General features: G+C 41.7%; 1 protein-coding gene across 1 annotated transcript in view; it reads right to left on the bottom strand.

Moving 5' to 3' along the window:
- TMEM131 (transmembrane protein 131) overlaps positions 1-25,147 on the bottom strand; it is a 180,851-nt gene that overhangs the window by 83,130 nt on the left and 72,574 nt on the right. Inside the window, 1 exon segment of the mRNA XM_070380002.1 lies at positions 15,749-15,817. Within this exon segment, the coding sequence (XP_070236103.1) occupies positions 15,749-15,817 (69 nt within the window).

Genomic DNA, 25,147 nt, shown 5'->3' with positions numbered 1-25,147 from the left:
GGGCTGTGTTCCTGTGTTGCTGGAGAATTTGCGTGGTATATCTTGCTCTGGAACTTGTTGGCCCTTGGGTGGTGCTTGGTTTCAGTGTAGGTATGGAGGTGTTTGATGAGCTCCTGTCGATTAATGTTCCCTGGAGTCAGGAGTTCTCTGGTGTTCTCAGGATTTGGACTTAAGCCTCCTGCTTCTGGTTTTCAGTCTTAATTTTATGGTAGTCTCAAGACTTCTCCTTCTATACAGCACCGTTGATAAAACATCTAGGTTAAAGATGAAAAGTTTCTCCACAGTGAGGGACACCCAGAGAGGTTCACAGAGTTAAGTGAAGAGAAGAGGGAGGAGGGAGTTAGAGGTGACCCAAATGAGATGAGGTGGAATCAAAAGAGGAGAGAGCAAGCTAGCCAGTAATCACTTCCTTATGTGCACTCCACAGTCTGGACTGCTCAGAGATGTTCACGGAGTTATACAGAGAAGAGAAGAGGGAGGAAGGAGACAGAAGCGGCCAGGAATATAAAGGGGGGAATCAAAAGGAGAGAGACAGATCCAGCCAGTAATCAGTTCCCTAAGTGCTCTCCACCGTCAGGAACACACACAGATTCACAGAGTTGGGCAGAGAAGAGAAGGGGGAGGGAGGAGACAGAGGCGACCTGGTGGAGAAAAAGCAGAGTCCAAAGGGGGAGAGAGCAGTCAAGCCAGTAATCTTGCAAGTAAAAATGGGTATTGAAGATTGGGTACTTAAAGGTACAAAATTGATAACAAATACCAAAAAGCAAAGATTTAAAATCTAGAGTAGAGGGTGGATTTTCAAAAATACAATATTAAAGAAAAAAGAAAAAAAAAAAGTCAACAAAAATTATATAAAAAAATATATATATATGAAGTTTGCTTTAAAAAAATTGGGTCTTTTTTTTTTTTTGCAAAGTAATAGTAGGTTATAAAAATGAAAATTAAAGAGTAATAGAGGACTTAAAAATTTAAAAAAATTAAAAAAAAAAAAAGAATGATCATAAAAATAGTAAAAATATATCTAGGACTTCCTCTGGTGGTGTTGTGGGCAGTGTGGGGGTCAGTTCATTTTTGGATAGTTCCTTGGTCCAGCTTATATTTCTCAAAATCTATAGGCCCCTTCCCATGTAGTCAGTACAAACGACAGGGTTTTAATCTATTGCACCTGTCACTTCCAAGGCGGTTCCCTCTGTTTTAGCTTCTTCTGTTTGCTGGTCTCTTCAGTGTCTGATTTCTGCCCTGACAAAAGGGGGCGGTGGTGCACACTTTTTTAGGCTCACTTGTTCAGTTGTGCTGTGGGGAGGGAGGGACGCTGCAAACAAGTAACACTGGCGTGTGCTCGCAGTGCCTCAGCCACACTGGGTCTGCCCGCTCATGGTGCGTGCGCCCTCCCTGCCCACACTGCTCAGGCTCTAGGCTCTAGGTTGCTCCAAGGCTCTAGGTTGCTCCGGAACCGTCCAAGGCCGGCCCTGGGCTGCATGTACCTCCCAGGTCTAAGCTGCTCAGGTTCAGGCACTCGGGTAGTCCTCAGAGGCGCAGACTCGGTCGGGCCTGTGTTTTGTGCCCTTCCCAGGTCTGAGCAGCTCAGGTGATGAGGTGTTTGGTGAGCGTGGTCGCTGTGACTTATCGTCTCCCCCGTCCCTGCGCTCGGTTTTCTGGGTGTACAACCGGCGCACCTTTGCAGGCGGATGTCCAGAACTCCAACAAGTCTTAGCAAAGAAGCCTGCTTGCAGTTTGGTAGATAATGTCTCTCTGGGGCTGCGATTGCCCCCTTCCGGCTCTGGCTGCCTGTCACCAGAAGGGGATGGTCTGCAGCTGGCTACCTCTGTTCAGTCCTTTGTTCTGTGAGAGGGCCTGGCGGTGTCTTAGGGCTTTGTGCGTGGTAGCTATCCCACAGTCTGGTTTGCTAGCCGAAGTCAGTTCGCTCAGATTGCCCTTGGGACATTCAGGCTCTGTCCTTACTGTAAGCAATGTAGCCCGTGCCTCCCTGCCCAGCCCCCGCTTGCTAGTGGCGGGTACAGGCGTCTGCGCTGCTTCTCCTTGGGCTGGTAATCTGTGGGTTTTAATTATTTATTTATTTTTCCTCCCTGTTATGTTGCCCTCTGTGCTTCCAAGGCTCGCCACAGACTCGGCAGTGAGAGTGTTTCCTGGTGTTTGGAAACTTCTCTCATTTTAAGACTCCCTTCCCGGGACGGAGCTCCATCCCTACCTCTTTTGTCTCTTTTTTTGTCTTTTATATTTTTTCCTACCTCCTTTCGAAGACAATGGGCTGCTTTTCTGGGTGCCTGATGTCCTCTGCCGACATTCAGAAGTTGTTTTGTGGAATTTACTCAGCGTTTAAATGTTCTTTTGATGAATTAGGGGGGGAGAAAGTGGTCTCCCTGTCCTATTCCTCCGCCATCTTAGGACTGCCCCGTAATTTAAAAAAAAAATAATTTTCATTTATCTTTGGTTGTGCCTGGTCTTCACTGCTGTGCAGGCTTCTCACTGCGGTGGTTTGTTGCAGAGCATGGACTCTAGGGCGCATGGGCTCACTAGTTGCGGCTCCCAGGCTCTAGAGCACAGGGTCAATAGCTGCTCTGCAGCATGTGGGATCTTCCCAGACCAGGCATCAAACCCAAGTTTCCTGCATTGGCAGGCAAATTCTTTTTACCACTGAGCCAAGGAAGCCCCCATAATTCTTTACATGCAGAATTTTCTAGTCCTGGCCCAATTAAACTAGAAATCAGATAAACAGGTTCTCTACAAATAAACAGAGCAACATGTGTAAGCAACTCATGGATCAAAGATGAAGTCTGAATGAAAATTAAAAACCACTTGCAAATGAATCAAAATGAAGAAATTAACTATTAAAATTCTGTGGTATACAGTTCAAGTTGTGCTTAAAGGAAAATTCTTATGTGTAAATATACATATTTAAAAAGAAGAAAGCCTGAAAATAAATGAGCTAAGCATCCATGTCATTAGAAAAATAGCAAATTAAACAACAGAAAGTTGAAGAAAAGAAATAATAGAAATAAGAGTGGAAATCAATGAAGTAAAACACATAAAATAGAGATGATATATGAAGTCAAAAATTACAATTTTGGGGGTAGACTAATAAATTATCAACTTACTTGGCAAAACTAAGAAAGAAAAAAGAGAAGGCATAATATCAATATCAGCAGTGATGAAGAAGACACCACAACATCTAAAGTTGTACGTTAAGTCACATTTCACTTATTCTCATATTCTGTATCACTGAAACTAACATCAAATGTAACATACCACCACTTTATTCATTTCTTCTGCAGCATCATCTACAGCTGACTCGGACTGTTGTACACATTTTGCCTTTTCCAGGATGGGAGAACACCACCTTCTTTCCATATTAGGGCTTTGCTGGTGGCTCAATGGTAAATAATCTTCCCATACTACCCTAAAAAGTCAGGTTCATATGCATATGGTCCACAAATTATATAAATAAGAACTCTTCACTGTCTTTTGTCAACATTTAACACAGTTTCTAAGGGTCTGATGATGATTTGTGCTGCTTTTCATTTAACACACCATTGAGAATTTCTTTATAATGCTGACATGAAGTTTTGTTGCTGTTGATGTTAAATGCCTTCTGGTGTCTCTAAAGCTTAAACCTAGATATACTCCCCACTCTCAGAGCTCAGCACTGCACATGCTGCCAGCTCTTGCCCAAAGTGGGAAGGCTGTAGAGAAGACGCACTCCATTAGCAGTCCCTAGGAGGCTGTGCCCACAGATGGCCCTTGAGAGGTGGGTTCCCACAGAAGAGTTTCCTGCTTTGCAGGGAAGCAGAAACCTGGTCCAGAACTGCTCCATGGCTTATAGCCCAGCCATCAGATCAGATCAGTCGCTCAGTTGTGTCCAACTCTTTGCGACCCCATGAATCACAGCACGCCAGGCCTCCCTGTCCATCACCAACTCCTGGAGTTCACTCAGACTCACGTCCATAGAGTCAGTGATGCCATCCAGCCATCTCATCCTTTGTCGTCCCCTTCTCCTCATGCCCCCAGTCCCTCCCAGCCTCAGAGTCTTTTCCAATGAGTCAACTCTTTGCATGAGGTGGCCAAAGTACTGGAGTTTCAGCTTTAGCATCATTCCTTCCAAAGAAATCCCAGGGCTGATCTCCTTTAGAATGGACTGGCTGGATCTCCTTGCAGTCCAAGGGACTCTCAGCCATCATGAGGCCCTAAATCTTTCTGTAGTTTAAATCTCAGCCATGAGGGAAAGATCCAAAGATGAACCAAGGTTTGTTCCTGAGGCAGGGATGGAGGGCACCCAGAGGCAGGTCTGGAACAATGCATTATGGTAAGGAAGCAGGAGGCCAAGTGTCCTGAGGATCCCCAGTGCGTGGGCTTCCGCCTGCCTCAGGAACCAGACCTCTTAACCAACAGGCTCACTGATCTCAGGCAGGGGTCACAGAACCACAAAATAAAAGCAGGTACAGATCCAGCTGGGATTTCAAACTTTGGCCTTGTTGCGACAAGGAGAAGCTTTACAAAGACAACATGGAAGGGAAAACTCTTCTTCCTCAAGCCTTATGCACACATGTAAGTGAAATGAAAATACAGAGAAATAAACATGTCCTCCTTACACCCTGTAAGTTCACCAATTATGCTTTTTTCAGCAAATGTGTTTGTGTGTGTGTTAGTCGCTCAATCATGTCCAACTCTGTGATTCCATGGACTGTAGCCCTCCAAGCTCCTCTATTCATGGGATTTTCCAGGCAATACTGGAGTGAGTAGCTATTTCCTTCTCCAGGGGACTTTTCCAAACCAGGGACTGAACCTCGGTCTCCTGCACTGAAGGCAGATTCTTTACCGTCTGAGCCATCAGGGAAGCCCTTTCAACAGATATGCTCTTAAAATTCAAATATTTTATACACTACTTGGTAACCAGTGTTTCTTCTATGAATTTGTTCTTAATGTTTTTCCTCCCGTGATGTCAGTGCAATCAGTCTCAGTTTAGATGAAAAAGACATGGTGTCAGACAGACAGGTAATCTGGAGGATCCTTGAAGAAGACTGGACTGAAGATGGCCAGCTACAGGAGAGGATGTGGGTAAGGAAACAAGCCTAGAGATGCCAGGAGACTGTAAGTGGGGGTGGGTCAGAAAGCTTGCTTTACAGTGCTGCTGAAGTTGGCTGTGCTCTTTTTCTAGTGATCAAAGAGGGGAGGCCCTGGGCCACACCCTCCAGAAATGAACCCTTGCTCAGGGGAGAAGGGTCATCTCCTATGCTGCTCAGAGACATCCGGAGTATGTCAGCAGGCTATTCCAGTCACACATCTCATGGGAGCAGGCTTTCTGCAGCTACAGGTCCACATCATGGAAGCAGAGGCCGTACTCCTTGGATGGACCTGCCTACAGAGCTCATACAAACAGCCCTCCCTGTCTCTCCCTCACCTCAGCTTCCTCGATAAAGTAGGAGACTAAGGAGAGAGGCCACACTAAAACCGTGGAAAACTATGGTCAAGTACTAATACAAATTTACTTGTAAATAAATAAATAAACTTGCTATGGAGGTCTTTACTGTCAAGTAAGACCTCCGTTTTTTATGTTGCCTAACGAAGTACCACAAACTGAGAGGGTGAAAGTGACACCCATTTATCATCTGACAACTCTGTCAGGCACAGGTCGAGGCAGAGCACGACAGGCTGATCTGCTTGGGGTCTCGGGCATCAAAGCTCGAAGTTCATGCAGGTTGTTGGCAAAGTTTGGGTTGCTCTCAGTGTCTGGCCATATGGCCGCTTCATTTTCAAAACCAACACAAGGAAACTCCCTTGCATCAAATACCTCTCAAGCTTCAAACCTCTGACATTTCTTTCTGTCTCTGATTGCTACAGCCAGATTTAGAGGGCTTGTGTGATAAGGTCAAGTACCCAGATTACCTCCCCAATCCTAAAGGTCAACTGATTTCGGACTTCAATTACACTTTCAAAATTCTTTACAGCAACGTCTAGGTTAGTGTTTGCTTGAATATGATTGGGAGGAGGTGTATGTGCTCCTTAGGGACTAGGAACCTGGAAGCCACCTTAGACTCCTCCTGTCACAACGTCACGTGCAACTGCTTGGCCAGACAGGTAAGACGTGAAAATAAGACGAAGATTTTCAAAGCTCTGCTAGTGCTGGTCCTGCTTGTTTCCATTATCAGCTGCTTCAAAGTAGGGCCAAGAGGGTTACTGTGAATTATTTAGAGATAAATCAAGCTGATTATACAGCTGTTCTCTGGGCTGACAGGGCAGAGCTTCTGACTAACTGCCCATATTTTACAAGAGTCTGAGACCCGAAAGAATTAGGAAGAAGCACTCATGAATTAGAGACGAGCTTGGAAAGTTAGCTGCAATTTTGTGGTCAATGGCAATTTTTCTAGCCACAGAAAGATGACAATGCAATGCCACAGAACAGCTGAAGAGATGGCTGAGCAGCTGCCCTCAGACAAACTTTATGAATGGCAGTGACAGAGAGGTCTATTAACATCCCTTCTGGCAGGAAGTTGCGCCAAATCAATACGCAGTACTCGGTACCACTCAACTACCACAAAACCCAACCATTGTCTCAAGCACATCTGGTAAAGAATCTGCCTGCCAGTGGAGATGTAAGAGATGCAGATTTGATCCCTGGGTCAGGAAGATCCCTTGGAGGAGTAAATGGCAATGCATTCCAGTATTCTTGCTGAGAGAATCCCAGGGAGAGAGGAGCCTGGTAGGCTACAGTCTATGAGATCACAAACAGTTGGACACGACTGAGCGTCTGAGCACAGCACCCTCAAGCTGAACTGGGGTGTTGGCAGAACAGTGGGAAACTGGAAAGCTAAAAAGCACCAAACAGCCCTTTAGAAGAGATGGCCTACCTGATTTTCTGGGAATACTAGAAAGTGATTAGGGAGAAATGGCTCTCATAAACTGACTTTAACTTGACAGTAAAGACCTCCATAGCAAGTTTATTCAATTAACACTTTTTTAGAAAGCCATTAAGTCTCTCCTTTAAACTTAAGACTTGAAACCAAGATTTTCTGCACTTAATTACATAAACCAAAGAACTCAATGAAACAAGTCCTCACCCAAAGAATCTTTTAAAACTACAGTAAATGTTTGAAAAAAAGGAGTTGTTACGGAAACAGAAAAATATTTACCAGCACTGGCATACGTAACTAGGGGGGTGAGTAAAGGCGAGGGTGGTCATGTCCAAGATTTCTCTAGGCTAACTGTTACAGAGAAGTAAAAGGGGAAAGAAAAGAAGGGGAGAGAAAGGTAAGGGAAAGGGAAAAAAGGCAGAATTAAAGAATACATTTAAACAAAATGTATGAAAACAAAGAGAGCCTACTTTTGAAGAAAGTTAATTTGATCAAACATCGAAGACCTAGCAGACAGTAGGGATGAACAGGGTAATGAGAGGACTCAGGCCATGGAGGTTTAGGCAGCAGCCGCAGAACTAGAGTTGTGTCTTTGCTGAAGGACGGGAAACCATCTTGGAAACCCTTGTTGACAACCTGGAGTGGTAAATTTCATCCAATTGAAAAGTTCTTCCAGATACCATAAAGGGTGTTTTAAAATGAAGAGTGACTTCTGGTTTAGCAAAAATGACTGCAAGCAGTAGAAACAGTTCACAGAAAACATAAGGCAAAAACTTCAGTGCATAAGTAAAAGTACAGTATAGTGAGCAATGATTTCTGATTACTTAACAATTTCTGGAAAAAAAATAAAATGTTCGGTTAAGGGTACTTCTCAAGTCTTAAAATTACTCAGACATATGAAGCTAATGAAACATTTACAGCATGGGCATTAATTAAATCTGCACATAGTTGGATCAAGAAGAAAAGGTATAGCAAATGTTTACTGAAGTCCAGCAAATCACTTAAAAACAAAACAAATTTAACTGTAGCAGAAGAAATCAGCAGACAATCTTGTTGGACTTGAAGATAATGTATGGCATATATTAAGTATGAAATACAGGCTAAACAGCTAAATAGTGTGTATCACGGATTCGAGCAAACTCTGGGAGATAGTGGAGGACAGAGAAGCCTGGCAGGTTATAGTCCCATGGGGTCACAAAGAGTCAGATACAACTTAGCAACTGGTCAACAACAAATTCATCTTGATAGTCTGGTCTGGGAGGAGAACAGACATCAAAAGAAACTATTAGAACAACAACTAACGCTTTGACAGAAGTTAGTAGAGGATGTCGATGGCACCCCACTCCAGTACTCTTGCCTGGAAAATCCCATGGATGGAGGAGCCTGGGAGGCTGCAGTCCACGGGGTCGAGAAGAGTCGGACACGACTGAGCGACTTCACTTTCACTTTTCACTTTCATGCATTGGAGAAGGAAATGGCAACCCACTCCAGTGTTCTTGCCTGGAGAATCCCAGGGGACGGGGGAGCTGATGGGCTGCCGTCTATGGGGTCGCACAGAGTTGGACACGACTGAAGCAACTTAGCAGCAGCAGCAGCAGCAGCAGCAGCAGTAGAGGATGTCAAGTATAATGAAGAATTCAACTCTAGTTTTGATGCCTGATTACAAATAGCTTTCAAGCCCCACAGTGTCCCTTCACCTTATGCCCCACATCTGGGTAAGCCTAAAGGAAAGCCTGTATAGTTTCTCTCTTGGATCTATTGAGAAATTCAGACCATGTAAGTCCACCCAGCCTCACCCCCTAACCACAGGATTCAAGCCAGTCTCCTTTCTCTGCTCTCTCAAGCCATTTTTCAGATCTTGGGAGCCTACCCTGCTCTCCCCATAAAGTTTTACTGCATGCTCAGTCGCTAAGTTGTATCCAACTTTTCACAACCCCAAGGATGGTAGTCTGTGAGGCTCCTCTGTCCATGGAATTCTCTATCAGGATTACTAGAGTGGGTTGCCATTTCCTCCTCCAGGGGATCTTTCCAAACTAGGGATGGAACCCATGTCTTTTGCATTAGCAGGCGGATTCTTTACCACTGAGCCACCTGGTGGATTAGCCTTGACACTAAACCAGCTTTGGGGTGGGGATCCAACCCAGCTCAGTGGAGTGAACACAAGAGCACAGAAGCAGGGAGGGGGGCAGTTCCTGCCTCTGCTAGGCAGGCTGGGGAAGGCATGCTTTAGAAGGCCATCAGCGGTCCTCCAGGCCAGGGAAGTTGTATGGACTTCAGCTGGAGCTGCTGCCCACAGTGGACTACTCTTTCTCTGAGTGAAACCCTGATAATTACAGAGACACCCCCACTGTGGAAGGTGTCATCCACTTCCACAATGTGGAAGATACATTCACTACCAAACACTGTCCTTGTCTGAGGGGTAGGGTGGGGTGGCTACTTCACCTGTGCCAGGGTGTTGACTGTTCTACTCTGAGATTTTTCAAACTAAAGTAAAAGCAGCTTTATTATTCCCTGATGGGCGGAGGCTACAAGAATGTGGGTCTGAAGTGCAGTCAGTCGATTTGTTCCCATCATTGTAGGAAAAAGATACGGGCGGTGAGACAGAAGCAGCCGACAGCAAGCGAGGGGAGATAAGAGACAGGGAGAAGGGTCTGGGTACTGGATAACGTGCATCCTGTTGTTTCCAGATCCCACCGCGACTCTAAACTTTCTACAAATGGTCCTTGGAATTCCTTCTAGTATATCCTCATCTTTGCCTCAACTCTTTGCAGTTAGATTTCTGTCACTTCAAACCAAACAACTACAGCACTGCAGCTGACCAAAATAGAGGAATTACGGCACTCTGTAATTATTGTTCATTTTCTTAGAATACCAATAATGAGCTTTCCTGGTGGCTCAGGTGGTAAAGAATATGCCTGCAGTGTGTGGAAGACCTGGGTTGGGAAGATCCCCTGGAGTAGGGCATGGCAACCCACTCCAGTATCTTGCCTGGAGAACCCTCATGGACAGAGGAGCCTGGCGAGCTTGGTGCTATGGTTATGGAGAATGCCCTTTATATGTGGAGATGTTTGCCAAAACCTACAGGAATGAAATATTATGTCTGCTACAAGTGATTTTTAAAAATCAATAAAAATATGAACATAGGAACATTTTTAATTACAGAATTTAGTTTAAAAATATATTTACTATCTGTTCTACTTTTCTGTATGGTTGCATGAAACCATCCATGAAAAATTCCTTTCTGGGAGAGGAGCCTCTTAAAGTACGTATAATACATCTGGAGCTTTGAAAGAGAGTTTGGCCCTCGTCTTAGCTAAGAGGCTCCCAACAACAGCTGGATCTGTGATTGCCCTGCTTCCTTGGAATCCAGTCTGAGGCAACTGTCCCTTCCTGGGTACCTGCCCTTGTACACTGTGGGCCTGCTTAACCAGCTCCAGCAATTATTTTCATTTAAGTCAATTCCTCAAAAACTCTACATTCATAAACACATACAGTCATATACTCTCTCTCACACATACACACACATATAAAAATCTCTGACTGGATCTATTCCTCTGACTGAATCCTAATACACCTGTTCACATTTGCTCCCAACTCCTACTTGTACTGATTCACTTCTGTGAGATCTACTTTATGAGATAAAAACAAACTCTGTTCAGGGCTCTCAGGTTGGACACAGACAAGTCTAAATTAAGGACAGAATTTGTTTTTCATTTCGACTTCTGGCAGCAGCACATAAACGTGCTGCTTCGCGAAGCAGTCCAGTGTGACTGTGCTGTCCCTAAGAGCGCACGTGCGGCTTCACGCACTCTTCCTACATGACCTGACCCTTGTCTGTCCTGGGGTTCCTCTGTCTGTCCGCACATGTTCACCACAGCATCCACAGCTGCTCTCAGCTCAGGACATTTCCAGTTCTCTGGGGTCAGCACCAGTCTCTTAAAGTAATCTCATTTATGTCCTCTCTGGTTGTACATCAATTCACTGATTCCTATCCGTTCTCTTTGTGCATGACACTCAATTATTCTCTAGACTAAATCTTAACTAAAAAGGTTTCACATTTTGCATATCTTTTCATCTCATTATTTTGGACTCTCTTCTGAAAGTCATGGCTGTGTCTAAAGCATTAGTTTCAGTACTGATTACAAAACAAAAAGTTTAAAACAATAAATGAATTTTAAAAATGTATACATACAATTTGCTGTTTATGCAATTTTTAAAATGTATACATAGTATAAAATAAAATTTGATGGAATAAAAAAAGGCATGGTATATTATGTTTAGAAAAGTTTATGTTCAGAAAATATTGTTATATTTCTGTAACTCAATAAATAAATACAGATACACAGAAAAAGGACTTAAAGGATAAAAGTTCAGTGTTCATGTTTCTGAGTGGCTGGATAACTGGTAATTTTTTTCTTCTTTCTCTTAATAAGCATTTTCTAAGTTTACTACAGTGAATATGTATGGCTAGTGCATCAGGCAAAACCCCAGCAAATTCTGTAGTAGTGATTTAATAATCTGTGGTCTAGACCAGAAATTCACTAGCTCTTAAGGATTCAGATATGGACTTGGAGGGGGATGGCTATAAAACCCTTGAACATGTATGCAAAATGTTATTTTGTGTGTATGTAAGCATTGGGGAAAGGAAGGAAGAGGTTGCCATAGCTTTCATCTGTTCTTAAAAAAACACAACACCATGATCCAGAAAGGGTTAAAACTAGTCTAGAATTTTGCTTGATTTTATCTCAATTTCTTCTATTTGGAGGATGGTGTATTTTTTAAAGTGTTGAGTGACAGATAATTTGAAATAGGCATTACCAATTCCGATTCAGATATTTAGTATACCTGAACACTTCATCTTAAAGGATTCGTGAAATTTTTAAAACTCCCTTTAAAAAATGAAGTGAAAAACACTGGGTATAACTTCCGAAACAATCTCTCTAGAGATTGTTATTGCTAAGCTTTTCAAAATAAGAAAACTCACTACATTAGATTTTAAGTTTTGCTACTGTCCATTGATCTCATCTGTCCCCAGGCTCATGGTATCATCATAAACATGGCCCTTGCCACAGTCCTAGACTGGAGCTCATCAGCCTCTCTCCTGATTCACTCAGGATGAGAACAAACTTAAGACAGTTTTACTCAACATTGTTTTTAAAAAATAATGAACGTTCTTGCTGAAGATCAAAGTGCATGGCATGTTTCATTAAATATCTTGCATTTGACAGAAGGAGACTGGGTCACATTAAAAACTTTATGTTTTCTTGCCTCAACATTGTACCTCAACTTTTTTACACAATAGTGATGTATTTCCTATCTGAACATTCTGGTCTTTAAATCCAACACCCACAAGTCGTTTTACTCTTCATATAACAACTATCTGCAAACACTGATTCCATCTACCGGTACAGAAGGAAGCATACAAACTTCTCTTTATCCCCTCCAAAATCCATGATCTTTGTAAGAATATAAACACCTGAGAAGATGGAGTTGCTAGCACATAGGTCTTCTGCTTGGAGAAGGACATGGCACCCCACTCCAGTACTCTTGCCTGGAAAATCCCATGAACAGAGGGGCCTGGTAGGCTACAGTCCATGGGGTTGTGAAGAGTTGGACAAGACTGAGCGACTTCACTTTCACTTTTCACTTTCATGCACTGGAGCAGGAAATGGCAACCCACTCCAGTATTCTTGCCTGGAGAATCCCAGGGACAAAGGAGCCTGGTGGGCTGCCATCTATGGGGTCTCACAGAGTCGGACACGACTGAAGTGACTTAGCAGCAGCTCTTCTGCTAACTGCTCTACCATGGTTCTATACAAGTATGACTGATATAGTCGAGTATTCTAGGTTTGAGATTGTAAAGAAATTATTTAAATTTAGTGTCTTTACTAGTAGAAAATGGTTAATGACAACTCTGACAACATTAAAAAGAAATGACAGTATTTTCATTTATTGACTCAATAGATCTGCGTACAGTTCCTATTACCTATCCCTTTAAATTATTTTCTTCTCATAAATGCTGGAGAGGGTACAGAGGAAAGGGAAGCCGCCTACAATGCTGGTGGAAATGTAAATTAGTATAGCTACTAGTAGGTTCCTTAAAAAACTCTAAAAATAGATCTACCATATGATCCAGCAAGTCCATTCCTGGGCATATATCCAGAGAAAACCATAATTCATAAAGATATGTGCACCCCAATGTCCACTGAAGCACTATTTACAATGTCCAAGACATGGAAGCAACCTAGATGCCCATCAGCAGAGGAATGGATAAAGAACACGTGGTACATATATACATGGCATATTACTCAGTCATTAAAAAGCGAAACAATGCTATTTGCAGTAACATGGATGGACCTAGAGATTATTATAGATTGCCATACTGAGTGAAGTCAGAGAAAGACAAATATCATATGGTATCGCTTATATGTGGAATCTGAAAAAATGGTATAAATGAACTTATTCACAAAACAGAAACAGAGTAACAGATGGAGAAGAAAAACTTACAGTCACCAGGGGGAAAAGAGGGGTTAGGATAAACTGGGAGATTGGGGACTGACGTATACACACTACTATATATAAAACAGATGATAAGGAATTAATAAGGACCTACCGAAAGATGCTGCTGTGAAAGTGCTGCACTCAATATGCCAGCAAATCTGGAAAACTCAGCCGTGGCCACAGGACTAGAAAAGGTCAGTTTTCATTCCAGTCCCAAAGAAAGGCAATGCCAAAGAATGCTCAAACTACTACACAATTACACTCATCTCACATGCTAGTAAACTAATGCTTAAAATTCTCCAAGTCAGGCTTCAGCAATATGTGAACCGTGAACTTCCAGATGTTCAAGCTGGATTTAGAAAAGGCAGAGGAACCAGAGATCAAATTGCCAACATCCGCTGGATCATGGAAAAAGCAAGAGAGTTCCAGAAAAACATCTATTTCTGCTTTATTGACTATGCCAAAGCCTTTGACTGTGGATCACAATAAACTGTGGAAAATTCTGAAAGAGATGGGAATACCAGACCACCTGACCTGCCTCTTGAGAAATCTGTATGCAGGTCAGAAAGCAACAGTTAAAACTGGACATGAAACAACAGACTGGATCCAAATAGGAAAAGGAGTACGTCAAGGCTGTATATTGCCACCCTGTTTATTTAACTTATATGCAGAGTACATCATGAGAAATGCTGGGCTGGAGGAAGCACAAGCTGGAATCAAGATTGCCGGGAGAAATATCAATAACCTCAGATATGCAGATGACACCACCCTTATGTCAAAAAGTGAAGAACTAAAGAGCCTCTTGATGAAAGTGAAAGAGAAGAGTGAAAAAGTTGGCTTAAAGCTCAACATTCAGAAAACTAAGATCATGGCATCTGGTCCCATCTCTTCATGGCAAACAGATGGGGAAACAGTAGAAACAATGTCAGACTTTATTCTTCTGGGCTCCAAAATCACTGCAGATGGTGATTGTAGCCATAAAATTAAAAGATGCTTACTCCTTGAAAGGAAAGTTATGACCAACCTAGACAGCATATTACTTTTCCAACAAAGGTCTGTCTAGTCAAGGCTATGGTTTTTCCAGTGGTCATGTATGGATGTGAGAGTTGGACTATAAAGAAAGCTGAGCACCGAAGAAGATGCTTTTGAACTGTGGTGTTGGAGAAGACTCTTGAGAGTCCCTTGGACTGCAAGGAGATCCAACCAGTCCATCCTAAAGGATATCAGTCCTGGGTGTTCATTGGAAGGACTGATGTGGAAGCTGAAACTCCAATACTTGGGCCACCTGATACGAAGAGTTGACTCATGTGAAAAGACTCTGATGCTGGGAAAGACTGAAGGCAGGAGCAGAAGGGGATGACAGAGCATGAGATAGTTGGATGGCATCACCACCTCAATGGACATGGGTTTGGGTGGACTCCGGAAGTTGGTGATGGACAGGGAGGCCTGGCGTGCTGCAATTCATGGGTCGCAAAGAGTCGGACATGACTGAATGACTGAACTGAACTGTATAGCACAGGGAACTCTACTCGATACCCTGTAGTGGCCTAAAAGAGCAAAGAATCTAAAAAAGAATGGATATATGTACATGTGTAACTGATTCACTTTGCTGTACACTTGAAACTAACACAACATTGTAAATCAATCTTAATCTAATAAAAATTATAAAAAAAGAAAGGCAAACAAAAAAATTTAAGTTAAAAAAATCATCTTCTTCTGTTTACTTATCAGAGTAGCATTACTCTAGTAGTTATATCATTTAAGATGTTCTCTTTTCCTAACTGCTAAATTGAGTTGGAACCAAATATAGGTTGAAGACTTGTCTTCCCCTCAGGGTACGTGAGATGTGCAAAACCCAAGACCCAGACATAGAAGGTAAGCAGAAACAAGGTTTGAGGAAGTAATTCTGCGGTTGAACCACAGCTTCCTATAGGATCTGCTTTTGTTTGGCTTACTGGGTTGATAATATTATTTATTTGATGACATATAAAAGTTTGTACCTTACAAGTACATGTATCAAACAAACTAATATATTCTTCTATATCCACAAGGAAAAAATGTTAAATAATAAAGATGGAAATTAAGTGCTAATCAGAAAGGTAACCCTAAGTTTAATGTTGCTTCTAAAGATAGGATCCTCTGAACCAGACACTCCAAACTGTAAATATTTTTTGAACTTCAAAAGTTAAAAGAGTATATGCTAGACTCATAATAGATACTTACTTCCCATGTTCAAACTGTATTCAAGGTTATTTACTTTCCTGATGACTTGAACATGTAACTTTCTCATTCAAGATATCACAGGCAAAAGCCAAGACACATGCATGCATAAAATACATATAATGGAAAAGTGTGGTTAAAAAAAACAACTCTGAACTTACTGTTCATGGAAATCCAGCATTGGTGGCTCAAACCGTATAGGTCTGCAATTACCCCGGTACAAAGATATACTGTAAGTAAAAAGAAAACAGTGTTAAGAAGCAATTTTTCAAACTATGTATTTCCCTAAACCAAAGCCAGACACTTGAGTTTTTTTCATGAGAGAGTATCTAGAAAAATGGAGTCTAATGTATTAGAAATATGTGTTACTTTTTATATTAGAATAAATCAATAAATGCATGTTTTTAAAAAAGAAAAAAAACAAGTATTTTTCCTATTCAAAGGTACATGGAAACAGAAAATACTCCAGTAGACTGCTGAAATTTATTTGGCTGATGTAACTGATAACTATATACCCTACATGTTCATTTGGATTTTCTGACAGAGGTACAATGAACAATAGTTAACACAACTAACTGTACCTGGATCCCATTTTAACTAAAGTGCACAAGTAACTGTACCCAGAGGCAATATATATAGAAAAAACCCTGCGATCCCATTTTAACTAAAGTGGCAAAGAACTAAACAAAAATCAATTTGGGGATAGAAGTTTCCAGGAACTGAAATATCTTTAATCTGAGAGTTCAGGACATACTGATCTATGACGTCTTGGCCTAAATATCTGAGTATCATTTCTAACTATTTCACTTGATATTAGAACTTCTCACTAAAACAGATCCCTGACTAGCAAACCTACTAGACATTATCACAACCAAATACTGATGCAAAGTATAAATGACTTTGGTGGGGGTGATCCACGTACCTAAAGTCATCTGTTTAGAAACTAAGAAAGTGAGAAAGTTGGCCACTAAAGTTTCTAAATAGTAGATTATCTTTCTGTTGCATTTTAAGAAATGATGGAAGGGCAAAACTTATTTTTGTGAGACTATTTTATTTCATTACCTCCATAATTCAGAAGAGCACAAGCTTCAAATGATAGAGAAATTTCATTTAGGAAATACATTAGAAATTAACAAGAACATACAGAAAATGTAGAAAATCTAGCTTTAATTCAATATAGAGTAAATATTTTAAGTAGTGGAATAATTGAGCTTAAAGAAATAAGGTTAAAGGTGTTTTCGGTCTCACCAATTAAGACCATTCCTCTGTGCTGCTTGATAATCTTCTACATGTGTTGAGCATTAAAGATGACAAACACAAGAAGGGAAAGGCCAAGTGTAAGATTATACTTTACTAGAGCGCAAAACTAAAGACCCTGGGACAACGAAAGACAATTCCTCACAAGACAGCTGCCACGTTATAGCCAGAGGTACAGAATCTACTCCCTGCTGATTTCTGCTCTTCTTAAAAAACATACTGTAAGAATACTCTTCTGCTCCTTTAAAATAATGATGCTGATCAGTTCACCAGTTTTAACAGTAAGAACCTCAAACTTACCTAAACCTCCATCCAATCAAGAAAAAAGTGCAATGTAAAAAATAACTATGTATAAGTCATTAATTTATATATATTAACACTGTGTTAGAAGCTAGAGATACAAAGGAGATTAAGACATTTTTTTTTTTCTCTCACAGAACTGAGAACTGCAAGTGGAAATGTCTGAAGTGGTCAGGGAAGGGGGGCAGAAAAGTGCACACCCCATTCGCTTGACACAAATAGCCTGAATGTCAGGGGCTGTCCAGTGGCTGGGGCTATGGGAACACGGCACAGAGCCTGTTCTCATGGCACGAACATCCCAGTAGGAAAAACAAACGTGGAACCTATCACGTGATGATGTCCAACATATAAAGACAGATCAAACACAGCAGGAAACAGAGACGGTCTCTCTGAGGAGGGACACTGGAGTTGAGACCGGAGAGGTGAAGATCGGAAGAAGAAAGCAGGCATGTCCTTGGCATGCTGAGGAACAGGGAGGCTGAATTGGCTGGAGTGCTGGAAGCAGGGGGAAGAGACCAGAACTGAGATGAGAGAGGTACAGAGGCCAGGTCTCATTGTAGGAGTTTGGATTCTCTTCTCAGTGTAACAATAAGCCTCTATGTGTTTGAAGCAAGGAAGTAACATGACCTTTAAACTAACACATTTAAAAGGTCAATTCCTGCTGCTGTGTGAAGAAGACTGCAGGAGCCCAAGAGGGAAGCCCTATAGTTGTTCAGAGAGGAGGGGATGGTCACCGCGGCCCAGGGTGACGGCAAGAGAAGGTGGTGGAAGCTACAGACATCATGCTGAGGGACTGACTGTGGAGAGTAAGGGAAAGGAGACAGGCATCAGGATGACTTAAGATTCTGGCCTGAGAAACTGGATCCTCAGCCATGACAGGATAGAGTGGGCTGGAAGCAGGGAAGGGTAGTGGGTAGGGATTCAGGAGTATTGTTTCAGACATTTACACTTATCTAGATGGATATGTCAAATACACAGATATTAATAGATCACATGGTTACTGCTTTATACTAAAAAGTTACTGATTGAAGGAAATGATCGTAAATCTAGTCATTCTGTTGAGTCAATTCTAACAATCTACAAATTCTCTTAGACCTTCCCCTGCTATTGTATGTGGTGTTGCTAAGATGACTGCTATCTTGGATATCTCTACAGACATATCACCTGCAAGTAACAACAATTCTATTTCTTCCTTTTAAATCCTCAGACCTTGTTTTCCTTTGTTATGCCTCAAGGGGGCTAAGACCTGCCATAAAATGTTCCAAAGAGGTGGTGTCCAGCGATTGTTACTGTGACATTTACAGGATGCTCCCAGAATATGAGATAGAGGGAACAATATATAAAAGACGATTACCTCATAAATAAATGTGTATTTTCAAGACAACAGCAGATCTATATCTAAGGAAGAATTTAACAGTTGAGTAGGTACAACACAAATTGTCATAGGCATATAAACTTATTTTAACAAAACCAAAAATCCAACAACATAGCTGTTGTGTACCCACAGCTGATCGAAATGGTCGCTACTGTTTATTTAGAATGGCCATGACACTGCTGAGTGCTTTAAAAAGCAAATGTCTACGAATCCATAAGGGTGAAAAATAAACTGGAGAAGCAGTATGAAAAATGGTGCCCTTTGTCACTTCCAAAGAAACAGAATCTGAGACATTAAAAAAGTAATACATGATCTTATATTTTCCGCAGTGATTGCATTTGTCTTAGAAGCCTGAATATAATTTTTATTTTCATGAAAATATTAACTGCTTATTTCGAGATAAGGAGATGAATAAGGACTATTTTCTGATTTCAAGTGAGAGAACAACTGGAGAGATACAAGAAATCTATGTTTCTTGGTGAACTGTCAAGGTCAAAGTTAAGCATCGCTCAGTCATGTCTGACTCTTTGCGACCCCATGGACTGCAGCACACCAGGCCTCCCTGTCCATCGCCAACTCCCAGAGTCCACCCAAACCCGTGTCCATTGAGGTGGTGATGCCATCCAATCATTTCATGCTCTGTCGTCCCCTTCTGCTCCTGCCTTCAATCTTTCCCAGCATCAGAGTCTTTTCAAATGAGTCAACTCTTCGTATCAGGTGGCCAAAGTATTGGAGTTTCAGCTTCCACATCAGTCCTTCCAATGAACACCCAGGACTGATATCCTTTAGGATGGACTGGTTGGATCTCCTTGCAGTCCAAGGGACTCTCAAGAGTCTTCTCCAACACCACAGTTCAAAAGCATCAATTCTTCTGTACTCAGCTTTCTTTATAGTCCAACTCTCACATCCATACATGACCACTGGAAAAACCATAGCCTTGACTAGACAGACCTTTGTTGGAAAAGTAATATGCTGTCTAGGTTGGTCATAACTTTCCTTTCAAGGAGTAAGCATCTTTTAATTTTATGGCTACAATCACCATCTGCAGTGATTTTGGAGCCCAGAAGAATAAAGTCTGACATTGTTTCTACTGTTTCCCCATCTATTTGCCATGAAGAGATGGGACCAGATGCCATGATCTTAGTTTTCTGAATGTTGAGCTTTAAGCCAACTTTTTCACTCTTCTCTTTCACTTTCATCAAGAGGCTCTTTAGTTCTTCACTTTTTGACATAAGGGTGGTGTCATCTGCATATCTGAGGTTATTGATATTTCTCCCGGCAATCTTGATTCCAGCTTGTGCTTCCTCCAGCCCAGCATTTCTCATGATGTACTCTGCATATAAGTTAAATAAACAGGGTGGCAATATACAGCCTTGACGTACTCCTTTTCCTATTTGGATCCAGTCTGTTGTTTCATGTCCAGTTTTAACTGTTGCTTTCTGACCTGCATACAGATTTCTCAAGAGGCAGGTCAGGTGGTCTGGTATTCCCATCTCTTTCAGAATTTTCCACAGTTTATTGTGATCCACAGTCAAAGGCTTTGGCATAGTCAATAAAGCAGAAATAGATGTTTTTCTGGAACTCTCTTGCTTTTTCCATGATCCAGCGGATGTTGGCAATTTGATCTCTGGTTCCTCTGCCTTTTCTAAATCCAGCTTGAACATCTGGAAGTTCATGGTTCACGTATTGTTGAAGCCTGGCTTAGAGAATTTTGAGGATTACTTTGCCAGCATGTGAGATGAGTGTAATTGTGTAGTAGTTTGAGCATTCTTTGGCATTGCCTTTCTTTGGGACTGGAATGAAAACTGACCTTTTCTAGTCCTGTGGCCACTGCTGAGTCTTCCAAATTTGCTGGCATACTGAGTGCAGTACTTTCACAGTATCATCTTCCAGGATTTGAAATAGTTCAACTGGAATTCCATCACCTCCACTAGCTTTGTTCATAGTGATGCTTTCTAAGGCCCACTTGACTTCACATTCCAGGATGTCTGGCTCTAGGTGAGTGCTCACACCATCAGTGATTATTAGCATACAAGACCTTCCCAAATAAAGCATACAGTACCTTCTGAGAGCTTTGGGAATGTGCATGAACTATGAAATTTAAAATGTTTTCCTAGGGGTAATTACTACCTAAACCAAAGGTACTCTTTGGCCCAGTATTTCTTAACGAATGATTTGTGGTCTACCTACATCTTAATCATCTAGGATGCTTGTAGAAATGCAGATTCCAGGGCTCTGCACCTCTGGAGTCTGATTGCTCACTTCTAGTATGGAGCCCAGAGAACATCCCTGGACCACAGAGGAGAAAAGAAAGAAAAACTCAAAAGCAAACAAAGCCCCCAGTGTATTAGAACGGTAAGAGAAAAGGCGTAGTCTGCTCATATCGCTTTGTTAGCGCCAGGCTGCGGCAGCGCGGCACTGAGAGGGCCCCTGTACCGCAGTTTCTCTAGGGGCGGAGTCAGCCCAAGGGAGACATTGAGCTCCCCTAGTGCTGTGGGGAGATCAAAGGACATCCAGGGTTCTGAGGCCCAAAGAACCCCACAAAGGTTGAACTTGAAAAGGCACATTATGATTAAATTGTCAGAAGTCAAAGAGAGAATCTTTAAAGCAGCAGAAGTGACACATCATACACAAGGAGCACACCCCACCACATAGACTATAGTAGGCACCCCCATCTGTGGTTTCATTTTCTGCAGTTTCAGTTACATGCGTTCAACCGTGGTCTGAAAACACTAAATGAAAAATTCCAGAAACAAAGAACACTTACGTTTTAAACTGCACACCTCTCTGAGGAACACGGGGCAACTTCGTGTGTCTGGCTCTGCCCTGAGACATGACTCCCCTTTGTCCCTGTACCCTTCTGTATGTGTGACCTAGTGTCAGTATAGGAAGAAGTGGAGTATATTCAGTGTTCAGTACCACCTGCAGTAACAGAGCAGTGTCTGAAATGTATGTCCCACAGGTAAGGAGGAGCTACTGTACAAGTGGATTTCTCAACAGAAATTTTGTAGGCAGAGAGACAGTGGAATGACATATTTAAAATATTGAAAGAAAATAACTATCAAACGACAATACAATACCCAGCAAAGCCATCAATCAGAAATGAAGGAGAGACTTCACTGAACAAACAAAATTTTGGGGGGAGGGTAGTTCACTCTAGCCCCTTCTAATAAATATTTCTTTACTTTTTAAAGTAAAAGTCATTAGCAGACCAACTGAAAAAATTAAAATAAGGTCTGTAGATTAAATACTATATGTAAATGCTAATTTCCTGATTTTACTGTGATTTATAACATAATGTACATATTTATAAGAAATATACATTGAAGTGTTTAGGGGTAAAAGAGTATCATGTCTACAACTGAGTCTGAAAAAATTCAGAAAAATAATTACACATATACATATATAGAGATAGGGAAAGAGAGAGAAGGAAAGAAGTGGTGGAGAGGGAGATGATGATCAAGCAAATGTGGTAAAATGTTACTAGGGGAATCAATCTAGGTCAGTAGCACAATTCTTTGTACTATTTTTGCATTTATTTTCTAGTTATTTCAAAACAAATGGTTAAAAAATTAAATATAAACTGAAAACTACAGTACATTTCTTGTAGACAATATATGCTTAGATCTTTCCTTAATATAGTCTGACAATTAGTGTTGAAACCTCTCAGAGTCACTGTAATATTTGATATGGTTGGGATTAAGTCTACCATCAAATTACTACAGTCTTCAAGATGTATGCAGAGTAGTACTATTTTTTGCATATATGTCAGTTCATGTACAGCTAAAAGCTCCAGAGCTATAAAATAAATGTTAAGTACATACCCAAATGAAATCTTAAGAAACAATTTGAGAACATTAATTTTTTCATAGAATTTAAAACAGATATTAGCAAGTTCTGGATCTGACTACAACCTTCTAGATGCTGATGGTTAACCACAGGCAACCAAAATGGCTGTACTCAGTGAAAAGCAAACTATACAATTAAAGAACCCCAACCATTCTAAACTTGAAAAGTACTCCCTAGTCCAGTGTTTTTGGCTTTTATCCTACAGGTACCAGGAAACTTAAAAGATCAGAAGACTCTGGTTCTTCTTGTGGACACTGCATATATACATACACACACAGATATACACATGTATCTCTTCCTACCTAACTGCACACAATAACAATTCCAGCTGTTACAACAACACAATATAATAACATCAGCACTGCGCCCAACATCAGACACCTGCACTAGCTGTTCACCTGCTGAAACGCTCTGCCCTAAGACTTCACCAGGTAAGCTGAACTACCACTTCAGAGAGACCTTCTTATGGTCAAATCTGAAGAAGTAATAGAGTCTTGTCTATCCCAGACTTCTCTTGAGCTGACATTTTGTTCATTTACTTGGTGGCCTGCAGTTTTCCCCATTAGCAGACAGGTTTTACCAGGGCAGGAGTCTTGACTATCTGGTTATTTAGCTCTGTGCTAGTTTTAAAATATGATCACAGATTCTCTGATAGGCCTCTCTTCAAGTAGTGGGGGCTTAATTCTACTTTCCTTGGGGGTAACTTCCCATGAATAAACATGGTGGACGTGGCTGTGTGTGACTTCCAGGACTCAATTAGAAAAGACACCATGGCTTTCTCCTTGTGCTCTCTATTCGATCTCCTGCTCTAGCGTCATCAGCTGCTGTGACACATGGCACAGAGGTCCCCGTGGTAAAGAATGAAGGTCTCTTGCCAACAGCCAGCAAGGAACTGGGGCCTTTTGCTAATGTTTCGTGAGTGAGCCATCTTGGAGAGGACCCACTGGGCCTACATCTTCAGATGCCTGCAACTCCAAATCATGTCTTGGCTGGAATCACATGAGAGACCTCGTGAGAGCCCCAACTACTCAGCTAGAATTGTTCTCAAGTTTCTTACTCAGAAACAGAAAGATAACTGCCGCTTTAAGCTTCTAGGTTTGGAGGTAATTTATTACAAAGCAACAGACAACAAACACAATGACTGAATCACCAATTCTTACTATAAAGCCTGGTGTATGTAAAGATCCCAGTAAATGTTTGCTGAATGACTGAACAAATTTGCTGAATGACCAACAAAATTGTGGGTGTTAGCAAACACGCACAATTCAGTTCAGTCGCTCAGTCATGTCTGACTCTTTGCGACCCCATGGACTGCAGCACGCCAGGCCTCTCTGTCCATCACCAACTCCCGGAGTTTACCCAAACTCATGTCCATTCAGTTGGTGATACCATCCAACCATCTCATCCTTTGTCATCCCCTTCTGCTCCTGCCTTCAATCTTTTCCAGCATCAGGGTCTTTTCAAATGAGTCAGTTCTTCACATCAGGTGGCCAAAGTATTGGAGTTTTAGCTTTCACATCAGTCCTTCCAGTGCATATTCAGGACTGATTTTCTTTAGGATGGACTGGTTGGATCTCCTTGCAGTCCAAGGGACTCTCAGGAGTCTTCTCCAACACCACAGTTCAAAAGCATCAATTCTTCTGTACTCAGCTTTCTTTATGGTCCAACTCTCAAATCCATACATGACTACTGGAAAAATCATAGCTTTGACTAGATGGACCTTTGGTGGCAAAGTAATGTCTCTGCTTTTTAATATGCTAAGTTGGTCATAACTTTTCTTCTAAGGAGCAAGCATCTTTTAATTTCATGGCTTCAATCACCATCTGCAGTGATTCTGGAGCCCAAAAACATAAAGTCTGTCACTGTTTCCATTGATTCACCACCTGTTTGCCATGAAGTGATGGGACTGGATGCCATGATCTTCCTTTTCTGAATGCTGAGCTGTAAGCCACCTTTTTCACTCTCCTCTTTCGCTTTCAAGAGGCTCTTTAGTTCTTCTTTGCTTTCTGCCATAAGTGTGGCATCATCTGCATATCTGAGGTTACTGACATTTCTCCTGGCAATCTTGATTTCAGCTTATGCTTCATCCAGCCCAGCGTTTCTCATGATGTACTCACAAATAAGTTAAATAAGCAGGGTGACAATATACAGCCTTAACGTACTCCTTTCTTGATTTGGAACCAGTCTGTTGTTGCATGTCCAGTTCTAACTGTTGCTTCTTGACCTGCATATAGATTTCTCAGGAGGCAGGTCAGGTGGTCTGGTATTCTCACGTCTTTAAGAACTTTCCACAGTTTGTTGTGATCCACATAGATGTTTTTCTGAAACTCTCTTGCTTTTTCGATGATCCAACGGATGTTGGCAATATGATTTCTGGTTCCTCTGCCTTTTCTAAAACCAGCTTGAACATCTGGAAGTTCACAGTTCACGTATTGCTGAAGCCTGGCTTAGAGAATTTTGAGCATTACTTTACTAGCGTGTGAGATGAGTGCAATTATGCAGTAGTTTGAGCATTCTTTGGCATTGCCTTTCTTTGGGATTGGGATGAAAACTGACCCTTTTCCAGACCTGTGGCCACTGCTGAGTTTTCCAAATTTGCTGGCATATTGAGTGCAACACTTTCACAGCATCATCTTTTACGATTTGAAATAGCTGAACTGGAATTCCATCACCTCCACTAGCTTTGTTCGTAGTGATGTTTCCTAAGGCCCACTTTACTTTGCATTCCAGGATGTCTGGCTCTAGGTGAGTGATCACACCATCGTGATTATCTGGGTCA

This window comes from Bos mutus, chromosome 11 (genome assembly GCF_027580195.1).
Source record: "Bos mutus isolate GX-2022 chromosome 11, NWIPB_WYAK_1.1, whole genome shotgun sequence".
In the NCBI taxonomy this organism is placed as follows: domain Eukaryota; kingdom Metazoa; phylum Chordata; class Mammalia; order Artiodactyla; family Bovidae; genus Bos; species Bos mutus.
The sequence above is the reverse complement of the archived record's forward strand: the minus strand, read 5'-3'. Positions and strand labels throughout refer to the sequence as shown.